Source organism: Paroedura picta, chromosome 2 (assembly GCF_049243985.1).
Source record: "Paroedura picta isolate Pp20150507F chromosome 2, Ppicta_v3.0, whole genome shotgun sequence".
Classification (NCBI taxonomy): Eukaryota; Metazoa; Chordata; class Lepidosauria; order Squamata; family Gekkonidae; genus Paroedura; species Paroedura picta.
Genome location: NC_135370.1, coordinates 102,029,170 through 102,054,190, shown reverse-complemented (window position 1 = coordinate 102,054,190; position 25,021 = coordinate 102,029,170). Strand labels below are relative to the sequence as shown.

Below are 25,021 nucleotides of genomic sequence, written 5' to 3'. Positions count from 1 at the left end.
TATAAGCCTTTTCCTTGTGTGCTAGTGGCTAGGAATGAACATTTCTATGCTAGAGTGCGCATGTGTTGTCTTTTGTCTAATTAGTGTATGTTAATAAAGTCCTTCCATGTTTAGATCACTGTCTGCCTTGGTTCTATCTCAGTGACATAATTACCCAGTAAACTGTGCAATACAAGGTCCCACGTTACGCCACGCTGCCTCTTGCTGGCTCTACTAGCTGATTCCCCACAACTAAATTTGGACACATGTCCTTACAGACACGCATTTGGCATAACGAATCTGTGTTTCCATTTAAATCTATTACCATATAGCTATATGCATTTTAACTCTGACTAACTCAACGAATATTATACCACACATCAGTGCTACACAGTAAGTAGTAAGAATGAACTAAGTTGATTTAAAATAGTGATGACAAGTTTCTCATACATATGAATAACTTCTGGCACTCAAGTAATACATCCATCTATGAAATACATCATTGCGTCTGTGAAGTTAGATGTTCTTGCCATTTGCAGGCACTTCTGCACCTGGGCCTCAACATATAATATCTACTGATATGGGTTGGATGGTTTGTACTCTAAAAACCAAGAACAACACTATAATTATTACAAAATATATTATAAACCACTAATTATTCATGAAAAAAGGTAATTAAAATAATATTGAACAGGAATAGTTTAAAAGAGAAATTAAATTACCAAAATTCATAATAGGTTTCCAGTGCTAACATATGTTTGACATAACATACGGTACAGCACAATATTTAACTACCTGTTTAGAGACATCAGTGTTTTCCCCTGAGAGGAGCATTTTGATTTTTCCTTCCTCTAATGCTCCAGGGCCTCTTCTGCATGATGGATAAGCTGATGAAAACTCACTAAATACATCATTGTTTTTCTGATCTCTGCACAGAAGAATGAATTTACTCAGCAAAACTGATTTTGCTCTGCATGGTGAGCTGCCTCTTCGGTGCTTTAAGCATCTTTTAAGCGTTGTTTCTTGAGCCATTTTGCACAGAGCCAAATAAAACAGGCCAAAAATCCAAAAAAAGACTGCTTTATTATACTACAATCATTGTTCTGTATTGAATATAGTCTGTTGAAAAACTATGTTGTAATGTTTTCTGCATGGAAGAATTCATAGTCCTGCCCCCTTTAGTTTTGCCAATTCTGTTGTTCTCTAATGCAGTCACTAATCTGCATAACCAAAGGAGCTTCTCTGCATGACTACTAGATTCGTCTCAGGCAGGCAGTAGAGAAATGAATCGGTGAAAAGCCTCTTTCAGAAACAATGCTTAAAAGACGCTTAAAGCACCAAACAGGCTGTTCACCATGCAGAACAAAATCAGTTTTGCAGAGTAAATTCACTCTTCTGTGCAAAGATCAGAAAAACAATGATGCATTTAGTGAGTTTTCCTCAGCTTTTCTATCATGCAAAAGAGGCCCTGAAAGAAGTTTTTCACTGATTCATTTCTCTCCTGCCTGCCTGAGACAGATCTTTTATTATTATTATTATTATTATTATTATTATTATTATTATTATTATTTAGATTTATTTCCCGCCACTCCCCATAGGCTCGTGGCGGGTCACAATAGTCTATTAGTCATCTATTAGTCATGCAGAGAAGCTCCTTTGGTTATGCAGATTAGTGACTGCATTAGAGAACAAAGCAGAGTTGGCAAAACTACAGGGGGCAGGGCTATGAATTGTTCCATGCAGAAAGCATTGCAACGTAGTTTTTCAACAGACTATATCTGAACAACGATTGTAGTATAATAAAGCGGTCTAAACTGGTTGTTTTTTAAACTGTTTTATTTGAATCCATGCAAGACCAAAGCAAAAGGGGAGCAATGATCTTATTGCGGTGTACCAAATAAAGTGGACCCCTAAAAAAAACATGTCCAAGGGTCTCTAATTCTCTTGACCCACATATACATGTTCTCTCAGCCCTCAGAATATTTTTGTATCACCTCTCTAACACTGCAGATGGTAAGGCAGAACACCTCACAAGGGCAAATGCCCTCCTATGATTCTTGTTTTCCATAAAGGACAGTTACACTGCTGGCTTTTGAATATACTTACTACTTGGGGTGCCATAAACTCAGGAGAACTAGACAAATTTAATTGGCAATCTATGTCATTAAACCTTTAATAATTTGCCTTGCTTGCTCTTCACCCAGCTCAAGTACACATTGGATAATAAAATCAAGTCTCACAATTTTCTTTTCTGTAAGCTGCTGCCATCTGGATTCAAAGTTGTCACAAATAAGTGGTAGCAGTCGTTTGCAGATAAATGAGCCTTTACCCAGATCAAAATACACAACAGACCAATTCTGGCTTAATTCTTCAACATGCCTAATTCCAGGCAAACCACATTTAGGGACTTGCAATACAGCCCTAAAGAACTTAGACTGTACTCATTCTAATAGCACAAAGCAAGAGGCAGGAGGACCAAGAAGGGTTCCATGCAGCATCTGAGCTATTGTTTTTGCCTGAAATAGTGGCTAGGACAAAATGAGCTTACTTTGTACAGTAGAATTTCACTATATTATGGGCAGTTCTCTCCCCAAGGATAGTTGCATATCGGGCAGAAGGGATTGTAAGGGTGCTTGGCTCTTGTTTTCCTTTCTTGAATGCCCAGGGAAATGTCTATCACATCTTTGGTGTCGGAAGGCAAATTTCTTCAAGACCAGACTAGCCAGGAATTCCAGGCATGGAACAATCATTGTTTCCTTTGTGGAAAGACTCCACAGACCCAGTTCAGCATTTCAAGAGCTGAATGATAAACTTTCGACTACACCCTGAAGGAGAACTGTAAGAAAGGGCTTTGAACATAGAAGATAACAGGGAAAAGGAGAGTAGGAATCGTACTATGTTACTAGATCTAATGACTAACTCCTATAGACTGTGCTCTGAACTACTCCTTATCGAGACTAATTAACTAATGCTATAACTAAGAAGAAGATGGAAGTAGACAGAGATGTCTTGGGAGGGACAAGATGCCGTCCTTACCTCAGAAGAGAAGGACCCTTTTCATTAAGTAATCAATGGTAATTCTCCTTCTGAGGCAGAAGGCATCATGTCTGGAAACTCCCAGAACAGTGATCACATCCTAGGTGGGGCATCTCAGCCTATCTCCACGATCTGCCATAAGACAGTTCTGCCAAAAGCCATATCCGCAGAACTGTAAGCATCCAGCTTGTAATGCTTGACAAATGTGGAGATGGAAGACCAAGTGGCAGCTTTACATATGTCATCAATGGAACCCCTGTTTCTATGGGCTGCATTGGTAGCAGCTGACCTAACAGAATGTGTGGTAATGCCTGGCAGAATTGACTGCTTTTGAGCCTTGTAAGCCTCAATGATGCAGGCTTTGAGGCTGCTTGTAGCTGACTTGGATATAGGTAGATCCAACCTGAGGAATGAAACTGCAATGAATAAGGAGTCGGATTTTCTCAGACACTCCATTCTGTTTAGGAAGGCTTTCAAAGCCCTCCTCACATCCAACATATGCCATTGCCTCTCTTTTGGATGAACCAGATTTGGACAAAAGGATGGAAGGCTAATCTCTTGTCTGGAGTGAAAGGCAGAGATAACCTTTGGTTTAAATGATGGGTCGGTCCTTAGGACCATTTTGTCCTTATGAATAATGCATAAATGTTTTCTGATTGATAAAGCCCCAAGTTCAGAAACTGTGAGCTGAGGTAACTGCTACCATAAACAGCATTTTCATTCTGAGGAGGAATCATCTGTATGGGCTCAAAAGGAGTCTTGGTCAAGGCTGAAAGAACCACATTCAAATGCCAAGTTGGAAAATGATGACATACAGGTGGACCCCGGTGGCCGTGCACTTGAAAAACCTACCAGTGTGAGGACATCTAGTCAGGGGATGTTCCTGTATAGTAGGAATCACCGTGGCTATGGCCACTACCTGTCTACATAGTGTGGTCGAAGACCTATCATATGACTTTCCACTAGGAAGGCTAGGATTAATTAGATGGAATTAAATTCAATCGGTCTTTGCTTTCTCCTGCACCATCGAGTAAAGGCCTTTCAGGTGCAGTTATACAACCTAGTGGGGTAAAAGCCCTAGTGGACTCTAGCATGATGCTGATGACCTCTGGAGAATAACTCCTCAACCTCAGTGCTTCCCGCTCAATCACCATGCGGTTAAATTGAACCACTGGGGGTGAGGGTGTCAAACCGGGCCCTGGATCAAGAGATCCGGAACTGTCAGAAAAGGGAAGGGCTGACTGATAGCCACTTGAAGAATTGTCAAGTAACAGGGTCTGCGTGGCCACTTGGGCACACCCAGGAGAACCTTTGCCTGAAGGTAGCGGATCCATTTCAGTACTGATGGTAATATGGGAATCAGGGGAAAGGTGTACAACAGACCATGAGGCCATTAAGATGTCAGAGCATCCGTCTGATCTGCCTTTTGGTGAAAAACCTGTAAATGAACCTGTCTGTCAGGCAGTTCTGGTACGTGGCAAACAGATCTATGATTGGGGTAACAAATTGCTAAATCAGGATTCTGAAGACTCTCAGATTGAAGGCCCATTCCCTTTCCGATATCTCAGCCAATCCACCTGGACATTCAGGGTGCCCTTGATGTGTTCCACCCTGACTGAACTTAGGTTGATTACTGTCCATAACAAGAGTGGCTGTGCCGGGAGAGACCGGCTGCTTCATGTGCTGAAGTGCCCAACCCTGTCTCAGAGCATTTCCCTCTCGCTAGTTTCAGCACAGACTGTGTGCTGATCAATCCATCCTGCTGCAACCAGTGCAGCCATGTCTGAGAATGTGCTGGTCGGGACTGCAGGAACAGCGCAATCAACAAATGTAAAAGGAGGGAGGTCGCCCTCCAATAAAAAGTCATCTTGGTGAGGATTTGCCCTGGGCGGGGAGGCAAATGAAAAGTGAGCCAAAAGCAAATAGCTGCCTGGATGCAGTAGGGCCACTGAGGCAATCACTCAATTCTCTTTGTGCTCTCCCTAGCCTCCAAGAAGGGAAGAGGGGGAAGGGAAAAGGTAAGAAATAGGTCTAAGGCTAAATAGGAGAAAGGGAAGGATTTAGAAAGGAAAAATTAAAAAGCTTGGAGCAAGCCTATGGAGAAGGTGCACTCCCATTCAGAGGCAGGAAGAGAATTGGCTCTGGGGAGTTTTTCCATGAAAGAAACAGGAAGTGCAGAAGTTTTTTAGTCCTGCCTACCAGAGTGAATGGTGGGAAAACCCAGCAAAGATGCCCTCCGCCTCAGAAGGAGAATTGGGGTCACTGTGTATGGGCAGGTAGTTGGGAGTTTCCTTCATTCTGCAGGGGTTGGATTAGATGACCATGGAGGTTCCTTCCAACTCTATGATCCTATGATTCCTGGCCAAATCCATGCCACTCTGCTGAGTGAATCACAGAGAAACCACTGTGACTCGAGAGCCCGTGTTTCTTTCCTTGCCTAGCAAAAGGAATGTCAGGGCTTCCTCTTGCTTAGTAAACTCAGAGTCTCATGGAGCAGCCCCTGCTGCATTCAGAAGGCTCATTTCTAACCCCAGCTGTCATTCACCATATCAACCTTTATATGCTCCATCCAGTTCTTGAGAGAACCAGCTTGATGTAGTGGTTATGAGTGGAGAACTCTAATCTTTAGAAATGGGTTTGATTCCCCACTGTTCCACGTGCGGCAAGCTGGATGACCTTGGGACAGTCACAGTTCTGAGTTCTTTCAGCCTCACCTACATCACAGGGTGTCTGTTGTGGGGATAAGAAGGGTAGACAATAGTAAGCTGCTCTGAGACCCCTTCGGGTAGTAAAAAACAGGATACAAAAAAACAGCTCTTTTTCTCTTAATTCCAATCTGATCCAAGAGGGAATCTGCCAACACCCGTGGTTCCATAGGCTACTGAAGTGTAAGCATTCCAGAAGCAACAATATACATGTAAACTGGATCTATAGAATGTCAACCACTTTACTAATAATAAAACAGTAAACAGAAGCTGCATGTTTCTAAGGGTGTTTTTGTAATAAAAAAGTTTGAAAGCAGACCACAGAGTCTGAAAGTAGTACTAATAGTTTATTACTAATAGTAATAATAATGTTTGATGTATACCGCCCTGAGCCTTTGGGGAAGGAGGTATATAAATGTAATAAACAAACAAACAAATAAATAAATAGTAGTAGAAAAATACATTCTGAAAAGTAAATTTCTAACAAAAAGGCTGTTCATCAATATGTTACTCAATCCTCAGCTCATCACAATTACTTGTTTTATTCAGGCCAGACTGGAAGTTTTTTAACTTATGCCATTCAATCTTTAAATGTTCATTAAAAAGAAAAGTTTCTTCTGTTTAAGAGGAAAAAAACTATATATAATTGTAAGAGGATAACAAGCAAACAGAATCTTTAGAAGTGCTGATATTTTATTAGCTGCCTTAGGACTACAAGGATTTAAGAGTTTGTACAAAAACGCCACAGTAACAATAAACGAGGAGTCCTTTGATGGTTTATTTACTCATTATAACCTTTAGAAAGTGTCAAGTCTTTTGTAAAATGCTCGCTTCAGGCTGTGGTTTTACAAGATAGGCTATGCCTTGGTCGAACCCCCCTGATTCTTGACCCTGAACAGATTTAGGGACAGAGTACAGCTGGCTCACATCCCAGCAGCCAAAACTAGCTACTTTTACTATCTTTTTCAAACTCATAATCCACCTCCTACGAAATTACAAAATCCATTTCTTCATGCTGCTCAATCAAATAGTTTCCAGACCTCCAGATTGTTATATGTTTAAGATGCTCTACAGGAACTAGCTGCTGAACTAAAACTTTTAAGGACTTGGTGAACATCTCTAAAGTTCAGTGCCTGGCGTAGCGTGACTTAAAGGAAGAGGGGTTACTTGTGACAAACATATCATGTTATCAATCTCCAGACTGATAGCAGAGCAAAACCAGGGCGAGGGGGGGAGTTGAACTTGTACAGGTGGTTAGTCTATCACTTTTTTCTCTAAACATGAATGATAATTAAGAAAAAATAAATATTGCAGCCATATAGAGGATGGAGCTGAGTTATTCTCTCTGGCCCTAGAAGGATGGACCAGAACCAATAGGATGAAATTAATTCAAAAGAAATTCTGTCTAAACATCCGGAAGAAGTTCCTGACAATTAGAACGGTTTCTCAGTGAAACAGGCTTCCTCCGGACATGGTGGGTTCTCCATCTTTGGAAATTTTTAAACAGAGGCTGATTCTGTGAAGGTTCAAGGGGGTGGCAGGTTACAGTGGATGAGCAATAGGGTTGTGAATGTCCATTGTGTGGGGGGTGGGGGTTGGACTAAATGAGCCAGGAGGCCCCTTCCAACTCTGTTATTCTATGATTCCTGAGGGATTCTTTCAGGCTATAGAGCAATGTAACTGGCTTCTGCAAAGTAATCAAATAAACTATGCCATTAGAAAAAAAATACAAAGGCAGGTCTTACTATTGTGTACAGCATTCACGCAGATATCCACAACACTGTTTGAATGTAGATGATATTGCCTTGAGATTAATTATTTACCTAAACAGATTTCTACATCATCTCATCAGAGCCCTGCTCAAGAAGGCTTACAATTAAAATGTTAGAAGAAGAGTTGGTTCTTATATACCACTTTTCTCTACCAGAGCAGTCTCAAAGCAGCTTATAATATCCTCCCCTTTCCTCTCCCCACAACAAACACCTTGTGAGATAGGTGAGGCTGAGAGAGCCCTGATATTACTGTTCAATCAGAACAGCTTTATCAGTGCTGTGGCGAGCCCAAGGTCACTCCGCTGGCTGCATGTGGAGGAGCAGGGAATCAAACCCAGCTTGCTAGATTAGAAGTTACTGCTCCTAACCACTACACCAAGCTGACTCTCCCAGTATAAAAACAAACTCAGGGACATGAAAAGCTATAAACCAGTGGTCCCCAACCCCTGGGCCAGGGATCGGTACCGGTCCGTGGATCAGTTGGCACTGGGCTGCAGATCCTCCTCGTCCTCCTCCCCGGCTGCTGCCTCGGGGGCTGCCCTGCCACTCTGCCACCAGCTCACCTTTGGTGTTTTCCAGCAGCCGCCATGACTGGGGCTCCCCCTCAGCATGGCACTGTGCAGCTGCTGCTGGCAGTGCCCCTCAGTGGGTGGCGGGAAGTCAGGGGTACCAGCGGGAAAGCAAGTGGAGCAGGGGCTTAGGCAGTGGCGATGTCCCTCGGCAAAAGACTACCCTCCCACCCCGGGCCTCAGTAAAACTGTCAAGCATTGACCGGCCCCCAATGATAAAAAGGCTGCTATAAACGATCTGTTTTCAAACTATCCATACAACGGACCTTAAAAAGCTGGAAAGATAAAATCTCTAATCAACTTCCTGGATAAAAAGATATATTTTGGCCTGGCAGTAAAGTAAATGCCAAGTAAGCCGCAAGAGGGAGGGCATTCCAAAAACAAGGTGCCCCCACAGGGATACAAGCTTGGTGTAGTGGTTAAGAGTGACGGCTTCTAATCTGGCGAGCTAGGTTTGACTCTCCGCTCCTCCTCCACATGCAACCAGCTGGATGACCTTGGGCTTGCCACAGCACTGATAGAGCTGTTCTGACCGAGCAGTAATATCAGGGCTCCCACCTACCACACAGGGTGTCTGTTATGGGGAGAGGAAAGGGAAGGTGATTGTAAGCTGCTTTGAGACTCCTGGTAGAGGAAAGCCAACTCTTCTTCTTCATAACCATTATTGTATTAATCTTGAAAAACATCTGCTTTGAGTTATAAGGAAACATGACCTAAAAACCCTAAATAAATTAATGTAAATATAGATTCATGTGGATAGTCGTGCTGGTCTGAAGCAGCAGAACAGGTTCAGTGGCATCTTTAAGACTAACAAAGTTCTATTCTGGGTATTTCGTGTGCAGACACACTTCTTCAGATACATTGAAACAGAAGTCATTAACCACATAGGTAGGAGGTGAGGCTGATGTGGCCAGGAACAACCAGTTAGAGCCAATTGGATTAAGGCAATTGATAAGGCCTGTGAATACTTACTCTTCTCATACGCAATTCTTCAACTACCTCCAAAAAATTTGTTTTAAAATCTAATCGTTGAATAGAAAGCAAAGCTTCTGAGGAAGTCTGTAATGTGTATGCAGCTGCTTCTTTATTGAAGTCTTCATCCATTTTAGAAACTGTATCTGAAAAATGAGAATATGTACATCATTTACTAAGCTTTTACTTAAAAAAAGAATTTAAATACAAAACGTTGGTATATAAAGCCTATAAAATGACTGAGAAATAGCTATGCAAAAACCAATTGTTGTTGTTGTTGTTGTTAGGTGCTGTTAGGTGACTCCTCTAATCCCGCCTTTCTCATGATGTGCTCCGCATACAAGTTAAATAGGCAAGGCGACAGTATACAGCCTTGCCGAACTCCTTTCTCAATTTTGAACCAATCAGTGATTCCATGTTCAGTTCTCACTGTTGCTTCTTGACCTGCATATAAATTTCTCAAGAGACAAATAAGATGCTCTGGTATTCCCATCTCTTTAAGAACTTGCCACAATTTGCTGTGCTCCACACAATCAAAGGCTTTAGCAAAAGCCGATAGTATAATTTAAAGTACTGTTACATGCTCCTTGCTTATCCAGAACTATCCTTGGAGAAGAAAGCACTGAAGATTGATGGCATTTTGTAAAAATTTCTTTATTTACAGAGGATAGGTAGGAGGAAAGAGATAGGACAACAGATCCACTTTTACACATAAAATTCCCAGAGAGATCCATGCATCCTCCTGATGCTTCAGATAACTGGTTTTAGTGGGTTTTAACTATGGGTTTTACTGTAATATTTTTACCCTGTAAACCGCTGTGAGCCTAAGGAAACGGCGGTATAAAAGTTTAATAAATAAATAAATAATAAACTCCCAACAGTGTGTGCCTCCTCTCTCTCAGGTCCAACGTACATTAACCATCATTTCTATCTGGTGTGATCTGTGTTAAGGTGCTCTGTGAGAAATAAGACAGCCTTTTTCTAAAAAAAAAACAAAAAACTTTTTATTTAATTTCAATAAACGAAATCATATAAAACTAAAGACAATTCAGCAAAAAGAACATAAGAAATACTAAAAACAATGCAAAGACTGAAACTTTATTCATTGTTCCAGTTCCTATAAAGATATAATCTCTGATAACATTTGAAACCAAAGAGCAGCCTTGAACCTGCTAAAATACCATCCAGAGAAAGGGGAATCAAATATCACCTCGGGAATTGTTTCCTTTGAGAGCCAGTTTAACTTTATGTATTTAAATTATCCACACATAGGGTTGCCAGGTCCCTCCCAGCAACCAGCAGAGGATGGAGGGGGGCCTCACAGAAACAGGGAGTTCCATTCTGTGTTTCAGCAACACACTTGACTTCCAGTACGATCCAGAAATGTAGGCATATCAGGGCAGTGTTGTGGTTTTTGGAAAAGAACTCTAAGAATTAACTTTTGCCATAGAGTTTTTGCCCCAAACCCAGAGTGTCACCCAAATGTGCCTATCTCATTTCTGGGTCACACTGAAGTCATCTAGGCACACTGTTGAAATGTCAAGTATTCCACCCTTTGTGGGGAGATAAGTCACCCCACCATCCATTTGATTGGTGGCAGAGAGCTTGGCAGTAGGGGAATTCTGCCCCCAACAGGGGTCTGCCATTCCTATCCACACATCATATTTACCTAATTACATACTTAATTTTGTTAAATAAAACTTTTATTTATTTATTTAATTTACTAGCCACCTCTCCCTAGGATATGCTCAGGGCAGCTGACATCATTGTTGTTCACATCCATCTGTGTCTTTTCTGAGAAGTCAAAAATCTAAGAAATGCAGCAGCCTCTATTTACCTGACATTTAAGTACAGCCGTGGTGGTTTCCAAATAAGATACCTTTAAGGAGCATGTAGCTTGCATGCTACCAATCTTTAATTTAAAGCTGGTTGTTCTCCTTTTTATTTGATTGTGGCAGTTGGGGTATATGAGAAGCCAGAATGGAGGATAGGATATTCCTCATTCCAGAAGGCAGTTGCCTCAGAGCTTTTTGGGTAAGGAAGGCAAGAGCCCCTCCCCCCCCCCCGCCTTGCAGCTGTTTCAATCCAAATTAGCCCCTGCAGTACTTCTGAACTGAGTTTCCATGGTGAATGTGTTGTTTTTCTATAACTTCAAGTTTCTGTGATGTTGATGTGATAGTTGTAACAGGTAGTTTTGAACTCAGTTCTAGCCTAAGCAGAGTTACATGTGTCATTGAACAGGGTCACTATCCCTCCCCCCACATTTCCTTTCCCAAGCCAGTGAATGACTGAGAGGTCATAGTTGTACATGTGGCCTGACCTTAACCCAATCTGGAAAACTGCAGTATTTGCTGGCGTATAAGACTACTTTTCTCCCCTGAAAAACATGCCTCCAAGTGGGGGGGTTGTCCTATACGCCGGGTGCACTTCAGTTGGATAGACATAGCTGTCCATAGTGGCCCATAGTACTGTAATGTAATGTAACAAACTCTATATTTTGAGTGGAAATGTTGGGGGGTCGTCTTATACGCCCAGTCATCTTATACGCCAGCAAATACGGTATTTCCTTCCTAATCCCCACCTGAACATTTTGTATTCTTCTACTTCTTCTGCTCCCCTAAATCCTCTCTACACCCACTTCCCAGTACCTTGAGATGCCAGAAAGTACAATATACTTGTGTGTATGTGTGCATATGTGAACAACCAGGAACCAGGTAAGGGTTTTAATGCAGTCAACTACTTTTTTTGAAGGATCTTATTAACTAGCAAAGGTCCTACAGGGAAATCAACACAGGTAACTGGGAATTAAATCAGAACACAGTCAGCACACTTCAGAACAGAAGGGAACTACAAATAAAACAAAAACATTATAACTAGCTAATCTAGACTGATCTTTATCTTAATATTCCTCTTCCAAAGAACGAGCTCAAAAGAAGCAGAAATTTAACAAAAACTGATTTCTAGTTTTGACACAATTTCAGGCTTTGTTCCCCCAATTCTTCCTTGTCACACAGTAATGGATTTAAACTACAAGTACAATGATATAGAATCATAGAATCATAGAGTTGGAAGGGGCCATACAGGCCATCTAGTCCAACCCCCTGCTCAACGCAGGATTAGCCCTAGCATCCTAAAGCATCCAAGAAAAGTGTGTATGAAACTTTTGCTTGAAGACTGCCAGTGAGGGGGAGCTCACCACCTCCTTAGGCAGCCTATTCCACTGCTGAACTACTCTGACTGTGAAAATTTTTTTCCTGATATCTAGCCTATATCGTTGTATTTGAAGTTTAAACCCATTACTGCGTGTCCCCTCCTCTGCAGCCAACAGAAACAGCATCCTGCCCTCCTCCATTTGACAACCTTTCAAATACTTAAGGAGGGCTATCATGTCCCCTCTCAATCTCCTTTTCTCCAGGCTGAACATTCCCAAGTCCCTCAACCTATCTTCATAGGGCTTGGTCCCTTGGCCCCAGATCATCTTCGTCGCTCTCCTCTGTACCCTTTCAATTTTATCTATGTCCTTCTTGAAGTGAGGCCTCCAGAACTACACACAGTACTCCAGATGTGGTCTGACCAGTGCCGTATACAATGGGACTATGACATCTTGTGATTTTGATGTGATGCCCCTGTTGATACAGCCCAAAATGGCATTTGCCTTTTTTACTGCTGCATCACACTGCCTGCTCATGTTTAGTTTACAATCCACAAGTACCCCAAGGTCTCGTTCACACACAGTGTTACCTAGAAGTGTATCCCCCATCCAGTAGGCATGCTTTTCATTTTTCTGACCCAGATGCAGAACTTTACACTTATCTTTATTAAATTGCATCTTGTTCTCATTTGCCCATTTTTCCATTGTGTTCAGATCTCGTTGAACTCTGTCTCTATCTTCCGGAGTATTTGCCAGTCCTCCCAATTTGGTGTCATCTGCAAACTTGATGAGTAGTCCCTCCACCCCCTCATCTAGATCATTAATAAATACGTTAAAAAGTACCGGGCCGAGCACCGAGCCCTGTGGTACCCCGCTACTCACCTCTCTCCAGTCTGATGAAACACCATTGACAACAACTCTTTGAGTGCAGTTCTCTAACCAATTCCCTATCCACCTAACTATCTGAAAATCCAGATTGCAGTCCTTCAACTTATCCATCAGAACATCATGGGGAACCTTGTCAAAAGCTTTACTAAAATCCAAGTAAATGACATCAACCGAATTTCCCCGATCCAGCAAACCTGTTACTTGGTCAAAAAAGGAAACCAGGTTGGTCTGGCAGGACCTGTTGGAGTCAAATCCATGCTGATCAAATCCATATAGGCTAGATATCAGGATCTGTTGCTAAGAATATGTGCATTTGGTTTATCCTAACAATAGTTATTACACAAGTGGCCACCCTGGGAGAAAATCAAGGGGCTCTGAGAAGACAGCATTGAAATTACCTGTAACTGTTGTTCATCAATGTCTTGTATGCAGATACACATTGGGACTGTGCTGGTGCAGGCCAGCCACACAGAGAAACTTTGGTAGCTCAAAACTGCAGGAAGGGCTCCTGCTGTCCAAACTGCATGTGGCAGCTTTCCCGCAGAGTATATCTTGTGATTCAAGAGTGGGAAGCCCCCCTTTCCCTCAGTTGCTACCAAGATGCCATGAGCATTCATTAAAGAGAAAGATCAAATGTTGCAATTTAATAAACCAGGGAGAAGAGGATATAGGTTCCCTTGGACATTCATAAGAGATCTGGGAACCATGGCTGCTGACCAATAACGTGCAATCAATATTGCCTATGTGCCCTTCATTTTCATTGTCCCCAAACCCCTAGGTATCAGAAGTAAGAAAGGGAAGTTGTATAATAGTCTCCTGAACTACCGCAGCTGGAACATGTCCCCAAGGAAACTGGGGCCCACACCCCCTTGGGAATAGAGTGCTTCTCTGCAAAGAAAGATGGATGACAATCTCTGCAGAATAGCCCACCAGGAGCCAGTCATGTAAATAAGGAGAAATAAATATGCCCTCTTGTCTCAAGAAGGAGATAACAACAATGCATTTTATAAAGACTCTTGGGGCCTTAGCCAAACCAAAGGGTAGTGAGGTGTATTGAAAAATCCTGGAGCCATAAGGGAACCTTCTGTCGGATACATGGGTGGAAATATGGATCCTTGAGATCAAGGAATTTGAATCAGGAATGTTTCCAAACAATAAAAGAAGACAAGGAAACCATATGAAACCTGGGCTGGTTCTGCACTTACTTTGTTTTTTCCATTGCTGATCCTGCTAAATTCAGATAGACTGGAGTCTTTCTCCTTCCTATCCCCTGAATTGAAACAGTCGCCTGAAACTCAACCCCTCCAAGTCTGAGGTCCTGTGTCTGGGCAAAAAGGAGGCAGTACAGGAAGCACATCTACCCACTCTGGCTGGTGTGCAGTTTAACATGATGCCCTCAGCCAGAAATTTGGGCATGATTTTGGATACTTTCCTTTTGATGGTGGCCCAGGTCACAGGGGTAGCCCACACGGCATTCTACCATTTTCGCCAAGGGAGGCTACTAGCCCCCTACCTGCCCCTAAACTGTCTGGCTACAATGATCCATGCAGTGATTCTCCAGGTTAGATTTTTGTAACTCAGAAGCTGCTTATTTATGTTTCTTATTTATGTGAAGCTGCTTATTTATGTTTCTTTTCCAGAACGAGCGAGGGGGGCTGGCATTAAAGGGGAGTGCTGAGACTTTTGACTCAGAGCCAGAGCAAGTCAGGTGAGGAGTCAAGTGCAGCATGAGTCTGCTTGTTTCTTTTCCTGAACGAGGGGGGGGGGCAGCAGCCTCATAGAGAACGAGGCAAATCTCTTCTGAGAGAAGTGTGGGCTTCTGGAGCACAGTCAGTGGATTGTGCAAAAAGGGACAACTTCTCAAAAAGTAAGTCTTCTACCTTAGCCCTCATGTCAATTTGTAGGGTAGTGTTACACAACCAGACATGCCTGTGGAGGACAATAGCTGATGCCATAGCTTGAGCCAGACCCTGTGGTTCCTCAGGCAGTATGTCAATATATTAAGATAGACCATAGTACCAGCTGATATGCTCTGATATGGTAATATGCAATCCGAAAAAGGCTGAAGGTGAGTAAAATGTATACTCTGAAATGTCCAAGCACCTGCTTTCTCTAGTCACCAGGGAGGAATGTTGGCCCTGTCTATGTTGGGATTGCATATCCTCAATGATTAGTGAGGATGGTGGAGGTTGGGTAGTCAAATATTCAGCTGGCTCAGGCTTCATTTTATACAGGGTCTTCAACCTGCTTTGCACTGAGGCTGGCTTGCTCCAAACACAAAAAGATCAGAGAGTCCTCAGGTATATGAAGGGTAATCACAACATTGGCATCAGAATACAACCTTCCCAGGATCTTGTTGTTAGATGTTGAGACATCTAAGTCCAATGCCTTGGCCATACATAAAAGCTACTCTCCATATAGCTCATAATCCTCATTATGAGAAAGACGGGTGGGGTCTACCACATTGTTGGATCAGAAACCATTCCAGGGCTATTCCTGGAACCAGTCAAAATCCCTTCCTCATTGTCCTCAGAAAGAGCCTAGTAGGGGCCAAGTCCAGTTGATTCATCTAAATAAACTGTCATGCACAGGTGCATAATCTGCAATAAATCTGTCCCATTCTCTTACATGACCTGGTGAAGGCAGGTATGAAGAATGCAAAGGCGTTCTTCATGTAGTTGAGAGACCTTATTTATGTTGCTGTTGTTGGAACAAAGAAATGCAGAACAATGCTGCAACCCCTAATGTGGGAGCACTAAGCGGAAGGTGGTGCTCAGATTGGAGCCCAAGGTTGTGGCTGTAGGTTGTGATTGGCATTGGTTTTGCAGACGTGCCTCTCAAGTGGCTGTGACCTGGCCTTGTATCAAGAGTTGTGATATCTCTTTGTGAGTGGTTCAGAAGCTGATGTCTGCTCCCCCCCCCCCCCCCCCGCCTTCCAGATCACAGGCTTCTCAGCTGTGGGAACCTCAGGCTCTGCCAAGGTTTCAGAGGACTTACTAATTCAATGTTCGGGCCTTAGCCACTGACTGCACCAAAGGCAGGTGTGAGATTGAAGCCCTCATTGGAACAGAAGCTGAAGACAGGGAAGCGGAGTCTGGGAGGCTTGGAGGCTCCTGGGTGTAAACTGCACGGAGCTTTTATTCCAGCCCCAGATCGATTCAGTCCCAGCCCTTTACACAGAATGCGATTTCCTTTTGGATTTGGGGTGATTTTAATTTTCCTTCTGCAGCAAGAAGGATTGATTCAGAGTGACCCTACCTTTCGTGTGCCATATCTTGGAGTGCTGAAAATCCTGAATAAAGAAAGCTCTGTGGTAGAGAACCTCTGATAGACCACACCTGGTCATGTGACACGCTTGCCTTAAAGGAGAAGCCCCTAACTTCTCTCAACTTCTGTCGGTCCTGGATTTTTCCTCCCTCCTCTGCCTTTTTCGATCCTCCCCCCCCCCCTCCAAGAAAAGAAAGGGACTCCCTGCTTGGCTTCTCCCCCCCCCCCTTCAAGAAAAGAAAGAAAGAGGCTTCAAGAAAAGAAAGAACCCCCCCTCCACCTTCTGAGCCTCCCTAACCACGTGCAGAAGACTTTCCTCTTTCAATGGGGAGGAGGGGGAAGAGGAAGACCCGAGTTCAAAGCGATCTGAATTCAACAGGATTGACAATGGAATAAAGAAAGTAAGTGCAGACTCTGCCCTGGAGTAGATAGCGACTTCTACCATGAAGAGGTTTTCAGGCAAGAAGCCCTGTCAGATCTCGCCTTTGGAGTAAATCTTTGACAGATCACACAAGCACCAACATTGTGTGCCTCTCCAAGGCAAAGCAGACAACCATCTTGTAGGTCCGTGAGTGGCATCTTAACACCATGCTTACCACATTTCTTGAAAGCAGCTTTAGAAGCTATCAGAATTCATTTGTGACAGACTGCAATCTTGTAGTCAAATATATGAAAGAAAAGGAGCTGGAGTGACTAGCAAACTCATCCTCTTCTCACAGTGGCAAAAAAAGAACTGGGGGGGGGGGGCTTTCTGCCCTTGGATCACATAATACGCTTGGTGGGAAAGTGAGCACATGTGTGATTTGGATAGCAGGTGCCCCTTTTGGAATTTTGAGCTCCCTGCAGTCTCCCTGCGGACCTGGAGTCCCTGGACTTCAAGGTCTCAGTTGAGGGCCTGTCCCAAACTCCTTTGCTCCAGCCAGTGCGGCCAAGTTGCCTGATGCCAGGACAGCCAGACTGCTTTCTTAAACCCACACCATCAGTCCCTTAGGTTCTTCTCTAACAGGTTTACAGGTAAAGCTTCTTCTCTGGAGTCTGCTTAAGCATTGGACAAAGGCTTTCTGAATTATTTCACATGACCAATGGCTTTGGCTTTGGCTTTGGCTTCAGTGTGAGTCCAGAGTAACCTGTTATGTCCTCAAAAATGGAAAAAGTTGTTATTACCCACAATTGGAGAATGGATAAAGATGGTAGAATTTGCTGAAATTGCTAAATTTACTGCATTTTATAATATTCATAGATAAAATTGGAAACCTCTTCTTTTCTTTCTTCTCTTTCTTGTACTCTCCCTTTCTCATCTATTATATTGTATCTTTTATCCTTTGATTTTCATGCTGTCCTGGGGTCTAGACCAGACACAGGTGCAGTGTAGAAGCTTGCTCATGAGGAGTCCAAAGTTGAAGTAAGGACCCTGCTGCTACAGATAGAACAGACTGGTCCTTTTTGGTCCAAAGTCAGTTTATTAAATTTATTACCAGTATATATTCTACCATATTAATGAAAGGTGTTGAGGCAGCTGTCTAGGGACCTGCTCCATAAGCCGTTTTAAGAGAAGGCACCCTATACCTGACAATATTCAATATTTATACCTAACTCAAGGCTAGTAACATTTTAAAGACTAACAAGATTTTCTGCTGATAGATGGTCAACCAGATGCCCCTCTGAACTTGTTGTCCAGGTGGTTTGGAGCAGTGGTGGAGTAGCTCAAGGGAAGTCACTTGAAGTTGAACCCCTCAAAGATGGAGGTCCTGTGGCTGGGGAGGAAAGAGCCAGATCAAGAAGCATGCTTGCTCTGCCTGGAGGGGGTGCAGCTGACAACTGCACACTGACCAGAAATTTGGACTTGGTCTTTGATGCCTTCCTGTCAATGGAGGCTCAAGTCACAAGAGTAACAAAACTGTTTTTTCCCCCACCTTTGCCAGGCCAAGCTACTAGCGCCCTATCTGGCCACAGTGATTCATGTGACGGTCACCACTAGACTGGATTACTGTATTTGGCTTTATGTGGGCCTGCCCTTGTCCCTGATCTGGAAATTACAACTGGTCCAAAATGCTCTTGTGCAGATCCTCTCTAGAACACCGAGGGCCCACATCAACCGGTATTGTGGCAGCTGCATTGGCTTCCAGTTGAGTTCGGTTTGCTTCAAGGTTTGGATTTCAACCTTTAAGGCCATATGCGGCCTGGGCCCAGCATATCTAAGGGACCACCTGTCTGAATATATCCCCTGGAGGGTGCTTCACTCAGCCACAGCAAACTGACTAGTAATCCCTGACCCCAAAGAAATCTGACTGGCCTTGACCAGGATCAGGACTTTCTCTGCCTTGGCCCCTGCCTGGTGGAATGAGCTCCCAAAGGACATCAGGACCTTGATAGAACTGACACAGTTCTGCAGGACTTGTAAGATGGAGCTTTTTTCATCAGGTTTGTAGTTGATGCCGGTATGGTCAATTACATAAACTGAACATCAATGAGTCTCCCCTGCACTCCATCCTCACTCATTTCTCCTTTAAATTAGGACAAAACTGCATATCCAGTCTGACTGGCCTAGCCAATTACATCTGGCAGAGGTTATGAGACCTATTAATAATGAATGATGATTTTAACTGCATTTGTATTGTATTTATATTAACGGATGTATTTTGTACTAATGGATGCAAATCAGTTCAGTAGTGGCAGTCTATCCATTTAAATAAATAAATATTTTATTCTAGCATAGGTTTTCATGGACTATTCTCCCTTTAGTAAGATGCAGTATTGTAGTAGCTCCTCACTAGGCATACAATCATATGTGAATTAACAAAAAATAATTAATAGCAGGGTCAAGGGTTGTAAAATGCAATGTATGAAATGTAATCTACAAAGTACAGGTGCTATTCACATGAATCTCTAAAGTGCTGCTAATTTGCTTGTGGGGAAGAATGTTACAGATGAGTATGACAAAACAAAATCCAGTGGCACCTTTAAGACCAACAAAGATTTATCCAGATGAGTATGGTTATCCTTCTGGCATTGTACCTAACAATCATTGCAATCTTAAGCAGAGTTATACCCTTCTAAGCCCCTTTGATTTAGTGGACTTTGGATGGCACTGAGAAGATGGTGTAATGAATGAGAAACCATTTACCTCAGGAAAATACACGCATCTCTGTGAACCCTGCCATAAAAGTCTTGAGTCCAGGAAGTGAGGAAGTCAAGAATATGGTGATAGATGTGTGAGAACCAGAGGAAAGCTGTCACTGTTTGACTGAGCTGTCACAGTTTGGGTGGGAGGGGGCAGGATGGAGATGCTTTATCATGGAAGCCCTGAGCCCTAAAAATCCAAGACCTGAGGGGATTGGAAAATGAATGTTTGATGGGAAGAGAGGACCACTCATCTATTATTGCTCCTGAAGAATCTCTTCTAGTTAGTGAAGTGATCATCTTGTTTGGAAAAGACAGAACCACAGAATCATAGAGTTGGAAGGGGCCATACAGGCCATCTAGTCCAACTCCCTGAGCAGGTTCAGCCCAAAGCATCCAAGAAAAGTGTGTATCCAACCTTTGCTTGAAGACTGCCAGTGAGGGGGAGCTCACCACCTCCTTAGGCAGCCTATTTCACTGCTGAACTACTCTCACTGTGAAAAATGTTTTACAGATATCTAGCCTATATCGTTGTACTTGTAGTTTAAACCCATTACTGCGAGTCCTTTCCTCTGCAGCCAACAGAAACAGCATCCTGCCCTCCTCCAAGTGACAACCTTTCAAATACTTAAAGAGGGCTATCATGTCCCCTCTCAACCTTTTCTCCAGGCTGAACATTCCCAAATCCCTCAACCTATCTTCATAGGGCTTGGTTCCTTGGCCCCAGATCATCCTCATCGCTCTCCTCTGTACCCTTTCCTGCCATGATATTTCCAGAAGTACCTTCTTCGATAAAAAAAACTTTGATCCTTTTTCTACAAAAATCATCTCAGTTTTTCTTGTCCTCTAAAGAAAAAATAGCCTCAAACAGGTTCCCTGGAAAGGTGGCAAAGAAGTTCTCTGAATGAATAAATTTATCATATTTCTGTCCAATCTTTCTTTTTAGGAATTCAGAGATCCATATATGATTACCATATCCTATATTTTCTTCTCACAAGAATCCTGCAAAGCACATTAAAATGAAAGTGATTGACTGTGCCAATACGCTGCATGGCTAAATGGGTATTTGAACCCAGTTCTCATTGAACGTATTAACTGCTATACCATACTGATTCCAAATTTTATTAAAGGCAAAGTCATTTTATTTCATTTTAAATGAATCTGGTAAAAATTAAAACTGCAAAAATGATTAAATTCACTACACTGAAGCATCTACTGCATTTGCTTTTCTATTACTGATTTTATGTTTAACAAATATTACGTGGTAAAAATGGCCTTCTTGAAAGCACATAAAATTGCTTTTTACCATATCTTTAAGTGCCGTAAAGGTGTTTTATATATTTGAACAACACTTATTAAAATTACATATTAAATACTTTACACTAGAAAGAAAAGCAGCCTATGAGCCTGATAGGGGTCAAGGTAATAACACAGAATGAACAAATTACTCTGTCATTCCACTTAAATTATTTAAGTTATTTAATTTGACCTGTAGATAGTCTCTTGTCTCCTCATCATGCCTGACTTTTAAGTGGGAGGTCTTCATTCATGATGATCCTTTAATGGAAGCAAAGCTTTCTCCATTTAACCCATAGTATTATCAATCATGTACAGGGATAAATGAGCCTGTAAGATTTTGCCAGTATCACAAATGACACTGTGACCCGAGGCCAACATCTTTATTTGCTTCTCCAGTGATTCACTTCAGCAGATATTAACCAATTTTATAATCCATGAAAGGCAAAATTAAAGGACACCATCCATAAAACAGAATAATTCCTATCAGCAACAAAGTGATGTCTGTATTATCTTATAAATTATATGGCCATACAGTGTGGAAATGTAATGAAGTAAAGATGGTAATAATCAAATGCCTCGGGCAAACGCTAATATGCATTTAATCACACAGCATGAAGCCATTTGTCACTACAGTTGAATGCATGTGTACATAAAATACATGAGTCACGTCCTTATTGTTATACTATAACAGCATCAATTTCACACTATCATTGTACTGCAATAACAACTAGAAGGATTTGATAGTACCTAAAACAGCCCAACATCACACCCACAATGGAATCAATACTTTATAACTATTCTAAAATAGACTTTCCATCCTCCATTTGTCTTTTTAATACATTAATTTAAAGCAGTTTGGGGCAAACTAAATAAGGTATTATTGAACCTTTTCATGAATAATGATAGCCAGTTCTAACAGGGCCTAGGTCTCCTCAGGGAGCTCATTCCACCAAGTAGAGGCCAGGTGTACTCCCTTGGGACCAGGGACTGCCAACTGTTGAGATTTCCAGAGCTTAGCACTCTTCAGGAGACATAGGCAGAGAGGTGGACCCTTAGGCATGCCGGGCCCAGACCATGAATTAACTTAAAGGTAAGAACCAATACCTGAAACTTGATCTGGAATTCAACTGGAAGCAAGTGCAGAGGTCAAATATGGGCCCTCCAAGGAGTTCCTGTGAGGACCCGGTCGGCTGCATTCTGGATCAAAGATAAGGGTAGGCCTGTGTAGATGAGTTACAGAAGTCTAACCTAGAGGTGACTGTCATATGGATCACAGTGGCTAGGTGCTCTGGGGCCAGGTAGGGTGCTAGTAGCTTGGCTTGCAAAGACAGAAAAATTTCATAATGCTAGCCGTGCTACTCTTGTGACCAGTGCCTCCATCTTAAGGGAGGTGTGGAAAATCACACCCAGATTCCTAGCTTCCTGGACAGTTGTAAGCTAAAAGCCATTCAGACAGGGTAAGCATGCTTCCTCACTTGACCCTACCCAGCCACGTGACCTGTCTTCAAAGAGTTGAGTTTCAGACAGACTCTGCTTGATCTACCTCATCACTGCTTCCATGCAGCTGGTAAATGATTCTGGGGGCATGTCTGGATGGCAATTTCCTCAGTCACAGATCTTATTTAGATTTATGCACCAATTTTTCCTCAACAACCACTACCCTCTAAGGTAGGTTAGCCTGTGCGACTGACCCAAAGTCATCCAGCAAGCTTCCGTGGCTGATGGGGGATATGAACCTAAGTCTTGCAGATTCTAACCAATGCTCTGGCTTGCCATTATGTTACACAAGCTATCATGTAGTAGTGCCTAACATATTGAGAAAGAAAGTTTAAAGGCTTCTTCTGAGAGACTGAAATCATGTCCAAACGTTGTTGTTTTTAATCATGTCCAAACGTTGTTGTTACATCATTAGTAGTACAACAGAACTCCACAAATTTTATTGCAAAATTATGAAAGATAATTCATTTTTGTCTAACAAAAAGCTATCTTATTGTTAATCATTAAGTAAAAGTTAATATCTGATGAGGCATTTAACTGAGACTTGAACATAATCTGAGAGACTCCTTGGGAGAGGCAGGGTTTAAGGTCTCTGGCTGGTTTTGTCCACCCATCAAAGCCCAGCTAGCTTAACCAACACATATGTGATTCACACTTGTTCTCTCCAGGCACCACTGATGCTTGATTTCTAGTGAAATTATACTTCATTGCTAATATTTCTCTTCTTCACCACCAAACAAAAACCTGACCCAACCACTGATGCAAGGGTTTTATTACTTTTTACAAGGGTAAAAAAGGTTCATCCTTATGAATTTAGTACAGACCACAAGAGATCAATCCTAAGCAGATCTACTAATAATCCTACTCAGATCTAGCTAATGGGCCTTACTCTCAGGAAAGCGTCATTAGGCTTGGACTGGTATATGACTGTTGGTTTTTCTTTCTAGAATTTACTGTCATGGAATGAGCAGAAAAGCCCCAGAACTTGGCACAAAAAAACTTTTTCTATCCATTTGTTGAATATGCAGTTTGATGAAGTCATTGTGTAATTCACAATTTCATTCCCTGCATTTTTAATTTGGCCTGAACAAAATTATGGTCTCACTTGTTCTGTATTGGTTGTTGGACCAACACTGCTATGGTTGCTGGGCCAACATAACTTTGACTATAATTCATAGTAATCACTATCTAGAACAGATATAATAAGATTTATTGACAATGTCAAATTATATTTCTAATATTTATAAACTATTTTTGAAAAGAAATCTATATTTCTTGATCTTTTATAACCAAATTGTGAGCCCATGTCAAGCTTGTTTTAAATATAAATTTGATGTTTAACTTAGTCACAAGCCGCTCTCAGCATTCATAAACAGGGCAAGGATTACAGTTTTCTAATCATGTTTTCCAAATAAACATGCTTTCTCGTCACATTTTGGCTATATTTGGCAGCTCTAGTTAGCATTCTTAATTAGAAGACACTCTAAACTCATGAATCATGCTATTTTTCATAGTGGAGGCTATGAGAAGGAAAATACTAAAAGTAGTCTTCCCACCTACATAGAGATGGGGGGATGGCACAGATGGTGTTGCATAAAGTACAGCAATTCAGATGTGGGGAGAGCCAGAGAGAGGCACAGACAGCTGCTAATATAGCATCTGAACCAAGACTGATCTCTCCCTCTCTTTCTCTCTCTCTGGGCGATTCCGCACCAGTGGTGCCACTCTGGGCTGCTGCCAGTGCGTTGCGGTAGAGCTATATGCTCTGTCACTTTGTGCCCCTAAAGGTAAAGGTAAAGGTATCCCCTATGCTCCGTCACTTTGTGCCCCTAAAGGTAAAGGTAAAGGTATCCCCTATGCAAGCACCGAGTCATGTCTGACCCTTGGGGTGATGCCCTCTAGTGTTTTCATGGCAGACTCAATAGGGGGTGGTTTGCCAGTGCCTTCCCCAGTCATTACCGTTTACCCCCCAGCAATCTGGGTACTCATTGTATCCCTACAGGGGACATATTTCGCGCCCAGGATTTGTGTGTCCCAACAGACACAGCTGAGGTGGAAAGGTTCTGCCTTGCGGGGGGGGGGGGGGATTGTTATTTGCAGGAAGGTGAGATAGCAGTTCCAATTTCTTGCAAATAAAAAATTGCCCCTTTCAACCGTGCAGTACTGCGAATGAGGCATACTTTGGCCCTGCCAGCACACCATAGACGGGGAGGAGCCGGGCCCTTCCGTGTCCACATGGGCCTACTCTGGGCTAGGCTCTATTAACTCCCAGGGCAGCTAAGGGAATGCCAAAAATATCCGTGTGGGGTAACAGTGCCCTGAAGCACGCCAAGCCTATAAGGAGGCCGTACTGGCATCATCATCTTGTGGAAACGGGAATTAGCCCTGCTGCTATATGACCACTCACTGAACGCTCTCTCTCTCTCTCTCTCTCTCTGGACCTGATAAAGGATGGCATTTCCCTTGCTATGAGTACCTATATGCCCTCATCTGTGTGCTACCTATATATTTTATTACATATTACAAAAATAAATATTACAAAGATATCATAAGCTCAATTCACTTCAACACTGTAAATGATACATTGCACTGTTAAATCATTGCACTTTAAATCAGCTTGATGTAGTGGTTAAGAGCACTGGCAAGCCAAGTTTGATTCCCCACATCTCCACATGCAGCCAGCTAGATGACCTTGAGCTAGTCACAGTCTTGTTAGAGCTCACAAAGCAGACTCTCTCAGAATTCTCTCAGCCTCACCTTTCTTAC

At 42.5% G+C, this 25,021-nt stretch overlaps 1 protein-coding gene across 6 annotated transcripts in view; it reads right to left on the bottom strand.

Moving 5' to 3' along the window:
* The window catches only part of CCDC73 (coiled-coil domain containing 73), a 99,717-nt gene that overhangs the window by 65,231 nt on the left and 9,465 nt on the right, over positions 1–25,021 (bottom strand). For all 6 annotated transcript variants that reach the window (XM_077321939.1, XM_077321942.1, XM_077321938.1 and 3 more), the window contains exon 3: positions 9,034–9,179. In XM_077321939.1, coding sequence (XP_077178054.1) covers positions 9,034–9,165 — 132 coding nt within the window. In that variant the 5' untranslated portion in view covers positions 9,166–9,179. The remainder of the gene's footprint in view (positions 1–9,033; positions 9,180–25,021) is intronic.